General features: G+C 50.2%; 1 protein-coding gene across 1 annotated transcript in view; it reads right to left on the bottom strand.

Moving 5' to 3' along the window:
- frem2a (FRAS1 related extracellular matrix 2a) overlaps positions 1-10,022 on the bottom strand; it is a 41,454-nt gene that overhangs the window by 23,549 nt on the left and 7,883 nt on the right. The window contains exons 3-4 of the mRNA XM_057054744.1: positions 2,106-2,252; positions 1,118-1,157 (exon numbers count right to left, since the gene is read on the bottom strand). Of these exons, the coding sequence (XP_056910724.1) occupies positions 1,118-1,157; positions 2,106-2,252 (187 nt within the window). The remainder of the gene's footprint in view (positions 1-1,117; positions 1,158-2,105; positions 2,253-10,022) is intronic.

Below are 10,022 nucleotides of genomic sequence, written 5' to 3'. Positions count from 1 at the left end.
GGGGCGGAGGAGAGGCCGCCGGGGCGGAGGGGAGGCCGCCGGGGCGGAGGGGAGGCCGCCGGGGCCGAGGGGAGGCCGCCGGGGCGGAGGGGAGGCCGCCGGGGCCGAGGGGAGGCACCGGGGCCGAGGGGAGGCCGCCGGTCACGCAGTAAAACAGGCCGGCAGCAAATTCTCTGAAGTGCAAGATGAGGTGAGGATGAAAAATAGATGAGGCAGGTTAAACGGGCCGACAGGGCGACCCGGGCCGACAGGGCGACCCGGACGCCGTCCCACAGCAGAGACGGCAGGAGACAACATGAGTGGCTGTTAGCATTCGCCAGATTACCGCAGATTAGCATTGTGTTGCTTTTGTGGTGGGAGAAATGAGCAGCAGCATTAATGAGGGAGAAGGTTTGTTCAGATCCAGAAGTTATTCCAGAACACTTCCAGAGCATCACCACGGCAGATGCCGTTACAGCGCCGGCGCCGCTGCCATTCCGTCCAGCAGCCGTCTGTCACTGCGCTCCTCTCGCTTCATTTGCTCCGCTCTCCTGCTCACCAGGCCGGCAAATTGAAATCTATGAACGCTATCAGACAACTTTTATCAGTTTTCATCAGTATTTTTGGAAAAAATCTCATTCTGGGTGGCGAAAAGTAGAACATGTTTCATCATTGTTGCTTGAGGAGATACACACCAGGCACATGCACACGTACATGCATGTGCGGGTGTGTTAGTGACAGAAAGATACGTGCGCACGTGTAAACATCTCGCTTGGCTTCAAACTCACTTCAAGCTGCGCACGTAGATGTTTGTGGGGCGTATTTACAGATGCACAAGCATGCAATCATTTTAAAAATGTCTTTAAAGTGAAGTGTGTGTGTGTGTGTGTGTGTGTGTGTGTGTGTGTGTGTGTGGGAAGGGGGGGTTAGAAAGATCCAGGTGCTCACACACCAACTGTGCAAAGAGATGAGAGTCAAAATGCAGCTTTTATGTTTGATGCACTCAAAACCTTCCCAAGAGGGATCTGCTCTCTCTCTCTCTCTCTCTCTCTCTCACACACACTCACACACACACTCACACACACACACACACACACACACAGGTAAGTCATAAACAGCTTCACTGCAATGGTACCACCTGACCCGAAGCTTAACAAGGATCAGAACGATGATGAAGGCTGGAAGAGAAGAAAAGCCGCTTACGGAAGCTGCTGTTCCGGACGACAAGCTGAGGCAGCTCGGAGGAGACTTCTGACATCACGACCCTTTAACCTTTGACCCTCAGACTCAGTGTGTGTGTGTGTGTGTGTGTGTGTGTGTGTGTGTGTGTGTTGTGTGTGTGTGTGTGTGTGTGTGTGTGTGTGTGTGTGTGCTCTTTTTCTAAACTGCTCCTGTTGAACGCCGTTTCCTCGCCGGTCTGATGCTTCTGCCGACTTTTCCACAAATTTGGTTTCAGTTTCCGCCTGAAGGTCAAGACACCGGTCCATCAGACCGACTACTGAGCTGCACCTGCACCTCCAAAGGTGGCAAAATATTCTTTTCCTACACTTTCATGATGCTCGGAACCAAACAAATGACCAGAAAATGCTACTGGCTCCAGATGTGGGTTTGATACGTTCCCTGGTGCTTCTCGTCGGGGTCACTCTTCACCTGTGGGGCGTTTCCTGCCATGACCCCACCAGCCTTGGAGAACTAAAGCTTGTGGCTCCGCCGTGTGAGGCCAGGAAACCTTTGGTGCTTTTTCATGGAGCAGGCCAGAACAGGGGGGGGGCAGACCAGCACAGCCACGCGATGATAGTGCATCATTCAGGGAGAATATCTTTAAACCGGAATAAACGTCTGTTTGCACTGACAGCAGCTAAAAAGTTGGGATTCGAACACCCCCAGTTGTGCCTGTTTCAGCCGCCTCGTCCCCAACGCCCCCAGCGCTGCCTCAACACCCCCCGAGGAGGTGGCGTTGCCTCCGCTGAGAAACGTGCACGAATCTAACAAAGAATTCACCTCAAGGATGTAAAGGAAGAGAATCGGAACACGGCTGTTCCCGCTCCATCTCTCCAGGGTCTGGCCTGACATGGTAGACAGGAAGTGGTCATCGTTCAGACAGGAAGAGTGACAGAAAGACTCACCGATAAAAGACGTCTCTCCCAGGTAACCTCTCCGCCTGAGCACGACCTCCAGGAAGGTGTCGTCTTCGTCAACAACGTAATACTCCTTGTCCAGGGAGATCCAGGCCCAGTCCAGACGGAAGTGCTGATCCTTCAGTTCGTTTCCACCTAAAGACAAACAAAAGCATCCGTGATCAGTCCTTCGTTTTGATCCCAAATAACCGGAACAAACGAGGAGAATTTCTTGGTCTGACTGAAAAAACAGCGTGTCGCACATTTTCAGATAAATCCGATCACATGACACCTTCCCAACACCGGGAGGAACAACGTGCAGCTAAAGAGCAAATGGCTTTGCTAGAACTGGGCTAATATATGGTGCTAATTAGCACCTGCGGGGGAGGGGGGGGGGGGGGGGGGGGCAGAGATCTGCAAAGGACATCGACCAGCTGCCTTAAAGGGCAAGAAGAGAAGCTCCTTTAGCTTCATTTCCCTGTTTTTGTGGCTCAGTCCAACGTTCCAAACAGTGCAAAGGGGAGCCTGGATGTTGGTGTTCTGGAGGCACGAGAGGCTGCAGAGGTGCGATTGGACAAAAAAATGACATGAAGGCTGTGAGGAAATGAGAAAAAAGGAAATCAGAGCGAAGATCTTTAGTTCTTTCAGATCATTTAGGCCTCTTAAACGTTGGAGGGTCCTGCTAGAGATGGCAAGAGACGGCACAATTGGTGCTCGCACACACACACACACACACACACACACACACACCACACACACACACACACACACACACACACACACTGCGTGTATTAGAAACAGCTCCAAGACTGGTGCCGAGGCACAGCCGGGGTAAGAAGTTCATCACTTCCTGTCTCGGCAGGCAGGTGAAGGGGCAGCTAACGTGATCAGAGCTGGAGTTTCTCAGGACCCGCCGACAGGAGGGACCACGAGCAGAGCCGGTGGTTTTGAAACTGTCTCGTTCCTCCAGTTGCTTTTAAAGGATAAAAGGCTTTTCACTTGTGCTGACCATCCAGAAGAGCAGCTTTGAAATCACCCTCAATACGGCTAAATTCACTTTACACTCCGTTCAAAGGCTCCACACAAACTCGCCTTTTTCTCAGCCGATTACACATCAGAGTTCACACACAAAAGATTTTTATGGAACGGGACTTTCTGAGAAACGTGCAGGGAAAAAGAAAAGTTTTGCGGTGGGTTTGTGATGTTGGAGTCCAGCCGGACACCACAGGTGAGTTCTGTTCTGACGGCCCAGGTCCGATCATCCCCACATATCCACAAAGTCTTGCAAACATTTACACCACAACAGAAAAAAGGTAATAGCAGCAATCAAAAAAGATTGTTGAAAATATTCAAACTCTCCATAATCGCTGACTCTATAATGTAGCTGGAAAATAGCTACGTGGATTTAAGTGCTGTTACCAAACCTCATGTTCTCCCGACGGAGGCTCCGATTATTAATGTAGCGTTGGCGGCTTTGTGCGTGTGAAACTACATAAGTTGTTTTCTAGGAAGCTTCTTGTTGTCTTGGGGGCTCATTTCCATAAAGGTGGCATCACCTTGTTGGTCTGTCTGCTGTTCTAATACAGGAATGAACCAGATGAGGACCTTTTATGCAAAACATGCAATGTTTGTACATAACACGTTAAGCTAAGTTAATGAATATGCTAATCTGCCACATGACAGTTTCTTGGCAGTGACATATGAAGTTTAAATGACCGCATATGTTTCCCTGCTTGTTAAAGACCAGTTTCAGTGAAAAATGGAACAAAAGCAACGTGGCGCCGTGTCGTGTGTCACCCCGTAGACAGGTATTCCCTTCTTGGGAAAATAACCAAATTACACTGAGACGGCCTGGGAATAAATAGCCTCACAACACCTTCTGCTGCAGAGCGTCCTAGCGCAGCAAATATGGATAAACTGCTCCTCTCGCCACCTGACAGCGACCTCAGGTTCAAAATTGCCACATTAAATCTTCATGTCAGACTCCCTGAAAAAGTCTTTACAAACAGAGTCTCGCGCTCGCCCGGGAAACATAAATCACATTTATGCGCAACAGAGCGGCGCCGCGGTCGGCCCCCTTTGTGCTACAGATGTGGTGCGTTAGCATCAGCGGCAATGTCGCCCGGCCAGTGCATGCAGGCTTCTTAGTCTCTATTTTTTTGATTTGAAAAAGGCAAAAAAAATTAGGGGGTGTTTTGGGACTGAGCAGTGTGTCGCTACATTTTTCAGTTACCGGGGAACAAATCTAATAAAAATGAGGTCTTCTGCTGGCGGCCCCTCCCTTACTCCTCCGTCTCCAGCCCCCACCCACCTACGTGGTGGTCTTCCCAGACCTGCTCCACATTAGAAGCAACCAGCCGATTTATTCGGAGCGCACCTAGCCCCCCCCCCCCCCAGCCACGTGTCCTGCCAGGTATTAGCAGGTATTTAATAGTAATGGGCGCCCACACATCATGGACTTGACATTTGTGTCCCTTTGCAGGAATTGTGATGGTTTTGATGACAACTCGGAATATCTTCCTCCCCCTCCGGACGCTTAAATCCCCCTTTTATCTTGACAAGTGTGTGACAGGCACGCCGCTAACATCTGCATCTGCTACTGTGGCAAAGGGAATCGTAAAGATTGTGATGGGCTTCTTTGTTCTCTGAGGTGTGCACGTGCATGCCTGCGTGCGCGCGCGCGTGCGCTTCCCCTTGAAGGCAATCGACGTGGGTTGAGATATGTCCTGAGGTGCAATGAGCTATCAATAGGATGACCAGGAAGTCATGGCCCTGGGCAAACTGGAGCGTTTAGCATGCTGCACGGCTGCAGCAGAAGCTGAAGCCATGTGGAGAAGGTCTCTCCGCCTGTGTTTCACACCAAAATAAACCCCCGGGAACCCAAATATGCCCATTTAAAAGAGCGAACTGCTGGCAAAAGTGGAACATTTTTTCTCTGTCCTCTGAAAGAGGCGCAGTGATGTTTATGAACTCCAATCATGTTGGTAAAAGAGCAACTTCTCTCCAGAAAATACACGTAAAACGCTTTTAATAACTGATCCTGCCATAAAATAGATGAATCCTTCATGTTTATTGCCGTTTACTGGTGAGCCATGTATGCCTCGTCCCCTGTAGGCGTCAGAGGAAATGACGCTCGTGCTCCAGAACCAGCCCAAGGCAACAGAAGTTGCATGTTCGGGAATATTGCAACGTTTCCTCCCTCCAATCAGCCATCGGCCATGAACGCCGTAACCACGCCAACACCTTCAGCTACATCACACACCAACCATTAAAACTGACTTCTGAGGCGCCCGATCTTCACTCCTTTGAAGCTTCTTTTTTTTAAAAGACTTAAAAACAGATTCTGTAAGTCTAAATCAGCGATAGAGGGGCCCGGAGGCTCGGCTGGGAGGGGGCGCCGCAGGAGAAAGGAACATGTGTGACTGCGGTCGTGTCCTTACGTGTGCGAGCGTCAGATGGATGGCGATCGTTCTCCTGAGCGTCTCATCACCCAGAGCCGACAGACTGATGGCTCCAGCTCCGGCTCCAATCCCTCCGTGGCGCCGATATAATATGTAACAGAGTTTTATTGTATTTCAGGACGTTACGGAGACTCGGGAGAGGAAACTGCCTCGGATTTCTACATTTCCACTCCAAATGTATCATTTCCAGATTTTTATGATTATTTTTTTGGACTTTTCCTTTCCCGCGTAGATTTATGGTATTAATAAGCAAAACTAGACAGCACGCTCGGTAAAAGCAATAAAGGTGCAGAACACGGCCGTGCGCAGCATGTTTGGCTTCACAAGACGACTAAAAACACATTCGGACAAAGAATCCTCACCACAGTGTTGGGATAAAAAGAAACTCTGAAAATGCGAGGAGAAGTGCAAATAAAGACTGAATTATATAAATCTGGAATTATTCAAGTGTCGATTAAAGTTCCATTAAGATACATTAAAATGAAAAGAGCAGGAAACAGAGTTAGGAAGAGAAAGGTGACAAAAACAGGTAAAAGTTTCATTAAAAGGAGGAAAACTGGTCATGACAGAAGGAGGAACACGTTGAGAAAAGTGCACGTTCATCTGGAAAACCAGCAGAAAAGCTGCTTTGCTCCCCAGATTAGGGCTGTTTGGTCACGCCCGCCTGTTTACACATCACGCCTCGGCTGCCAGGCCTGGAGACAGAACCCAGGATGATGAACGTGATGAAAACCTTCTCTCACGTCGCTCAACAAGTCTCACACCCTCGTCTATCCCGTAATGAGATGCAGATCATCACCAGCATTTGTGGTGGCAGAACACGCCGTAATCCGGCAACACGGAGATTCGGCAGCACCGGCGCCGACTAGACAAACGCTGCAGGCTGGGACGGCCGGCGAGGCCGCGACGGTCAGACCGACCACCCACAACAGAGGCAACAGTCTGTCAGACAGGAAGAGGGAAATATAGCGGGTTGCTATGGGGACAAAAATAACACCACTTGTGATGAAGAAAGGGGGCTGTGAGGGTGTAAAAATAGCAGGAAATGGATAAAAGCCCGATCCAGCAGGATCTAAGACAGGGTGAGAGATGAAGAGGGTGGAGCCGAACGGTGGAAGATCGGGCCCTCGCAGTCAGGAAGTGACAGTAAACTCCCCGAATGCCATCGGATGAAGGGAATCCTGCTCTTGAGCCGCGGCTCTTGTACGTTGCGTCTCACTCTTGCTGATGGACTTCACAATTCTGCACCGACGGCCAAAGTTTGCAGGACAGGTGGACCAAAACAAAAGGCTGAGGGATTAAGCCGCTCCATTTGTTTCCATGGCGACGGCCAGTGAAAGCCTGTTGCGCTATGTTTTTGGATACGTTCTTTTACCAGGTGAGCTCAGCTGAGAGGATTTAATAAAGCTTTGGACACAGACTGAGGATCACTTCATTCATTTCAGGAATTCCAGGAAGTCCGGACGACTAAAGGTGCTCGTTTAAAGGCTCATTTAAGCGTCTGTGAGCCAGTGTTGTCCCAGGAGGTTCAAATTCACAATAAAAGAAGTTTAACCTGACTCCAGAGAACAAAAACTCAATCATTTCCTGTGGGATCTACTGCAAAGGACGAGGGGGAATCAGGAGAAGGTCATTTTGAAGGAATGGTGCTGCTTTTAAACGTACAGACGTAGAGGAGATACCCCCCACGTGCACGTCGATACGCCCAATTCAAGCATGAATAAACAGAACTGAATGATGAGTGATAAAATGCTGGTGCCCTTGGAGAAAAATCCAGAGATAAGTGGTCCTCTAACAAAGGAGGAGATGTGTGGGGAGCTGATTAGTGGACCCCCGGAGCAGATCCACAGCTCAGCACACACAGAGTTCACAACAAGCTTTATTGTTCACAAGCACCAAGTCAGTCCAATAATCAAGGCAATCAAGTCTAAATGGCCAAGCTGGTATTCATCTATCAGCCCGGGTCGGAACACCAGGAATCAGACAGAGAGAACAACCCGAGACTTCAAAGCACTTAGAGGGCCACAACACCCGACGATCCTCTGGTGTGTTGAGGCCGAACATGGATGAAGAGCGGCGCGACGCTGGGAGGAGCAGAAGATAAGATGAGAGGAGAGGTCAAGAGGAACACTGCTGCTCGCGTCCTCACAAGAGGTCAGCGCGCACGTGTGCGTGCGTGCGCGTGTGTGTGTGTGCGTGCGTGTGTGTGTGCGTGTGTGTGCGTGCGTGTGTGTGCGTGCGTGCGTGTGCGTGCGCGTGTATCCGCAGTGCCAGAATTCACCCAACTTGACGTTTGTGCAGAATTTGTACAGCTGAAATTAAATCCCAAACATTCAAAAAGTGCTTCAGTTTTTTCAATTTCACACTTGAAGCAAGTAGAAATGAAGCAATTACTTGGCTGCAGCGTCGCAACAGTCGTTCCGTTGTTGGAGCTTTGCTGATATTCTACACGTTTTTGGCAGAAAGCCTCAGTTTTCTCTGCTAGGGTTAGGGTAGGGTAGGGTAGGGTAGGGTAGGGTAGGGTAGGGTAGGGTAGGGTAGGGTGGGTAGGGTAGGGTAGGGTAGGGTAGGGTAGGGTAGGGTGGGTAGGGTAGGGTAGGGTAGGGTAGGGTCGGGTCGGGTCGGGTCGGGTCGGGTCGGGTAGGGTCGGGTCGGGTCGGGTAGGGTAGGGTAAGGTAGGGTAGGGTAGGGTTAGGTTAGGGTAGGGTAGGGTAGGGTAGGGTAGTGTAGGGTAGGGTAGGGTTAGGGTAGGGTAGGGTCGGGTCGGGTCGGGTCGGGTCGGGTAGGGTAGGGTAGGTAGGGTAGGGTAGTGTAGTGTAGGGTAGGGTAGGGTAGGTTAGGGTAGGGTAGGGTCGGGTCGGGTCGGGTCGGGTCGGGTCGGGTCGGGTCGGGTCGGGTCGGGTAGGGTAGGGTAGGGTTAGGTTAGGTTAGGTTAGGTTAGGGTAGGTAGGTTAGGTTAGGTTAGGGTTAGGTTAGGTTAGGGTAGGGTAGGGTCGGGTCGGGTCGGGTCGGGTCGGGTCGGGTCGGGTCGGGTAGGGTAGGGTAGGGTTAGGGTTAGGGTTAGGGTTAGGGTTAGGTCCTGCAGCCTGGGAAACACCGCTCCCAGCTGTTCTTCACCTGAGACAGGAGCACTTCCTGTCACTCTTCCCTGTAGATGAGCTGTAATAGGGACACATAATTACCACTGGCTGCCTTGGAGCCCTGCCCCCCTCCCCCGCCCAGGGCTCTCATTACCCACAATGCCGCCTGGGCTCTTAAATATCAAACGCCTCTTTGTGCTGGAGGCCCGGCTGCTTCTTAGCCTACAGCGATCCCTCTGTTCTGCACCATGCACGCCTAGAGGGATTGTTTGCCTGCGTGCTGCCGTGCACATCTGGATAAGTGTTTTAAGACTTCTTCTCACATGCACGCAGGTGTACAGCCCTACGTGTTTGTTAAAGTCCTCTGTGAACATATTTCCGTCTTCCTGTAAAGCAGATGTGTGGCAGCAGGATGAAGCTCCTCTAAAACTGGGAACCGGAGCAACAGCTGAGAAGCCAAATGAATATTTTGTTTGGTGCTGATTTGCATATACTTAACTCGTTCTCTTCTACCACTACTGGTGCATTTGCGCCACAGAGTGAAAAGCACTTGTGCTCAAACAGGTCCAGGACTAATTAACCCCCCCCGCCACTGGTTTATGTCTGCACTTTCCTCCTGAGTAATGCAGAGACAGATCAAACTGCTGGTTGTCCTAAAGCAAGTCTTGGAATTTCTCTTCAAAGCCCGTCAAACGTATAATCACCGTATTGTGGGCATCGATGGCTCAGCCGGTCGCTTGATGTGGCACCGTCACGTCTGTGATGTGTCACAAAAGTATTAAAAGGAAGCTCGCGACGCATAATTTAGCAACGCGTGTGAACTGGAACAAAGTGCAGCAGTTCCGAGGATAAAAACACACCCAGGGACACCTCCAGTTGGGATCGGCTTATTTGCTCCGGTCCTGGAAGTTAATCTGGGAGTTTGGATTGTGAGACATGAAGCCGCTGGCAGCAGCGAACCGAGAGGATCGGATGTTTTATGCAAACGTCTCGGAGACACAATCCTTAAAGTGTGATATCGTGGAGATGTGCTGAGCTGCCTCACACTCATCTCATTATTAACTGGATTCCAAACCTCGCAACATCCCGACAAACACTGTTTCTGGAACACCGCCATACCATCATATTTTGACATGCGTATTGACCGCTTGCGTTCCATGGCAGCAACTTATGGATTTTTTTCCAGTTTATCTTATTCTCTTTAATCTGAGAGTGCTGGTGGGTTTGGGAAGGAGCGCTGTGGCTAATCTGCTAAATTAATGGAATAAGCAACAGCTTGGAGTCCACTAACCTGATCAATGCCAGTCTTTCACCTGAAAATTCAGGTATAAATAAGAAATAATGCATTTTAACAATGGGAACCTTTTAAAACCTTTCTTACGGGG

Source organism: Takifugu flavidus, chromosome 14 (assembly GCF_003711565.1).
Source record: "Takifugu flavidus isolate HTHZ2018 chromosome 14, ASM371156v2, whole genome shotgun sequence".
NCBI lineage: Eukaryota > Metazoa > Chordata > Actinopteri > Tetraodontiformes > Tetraodontidae > Takifugu > Takifugu flavidus.
This window is presented reverse-complemented; position numbering and strand designations above follow the sequence as displayed.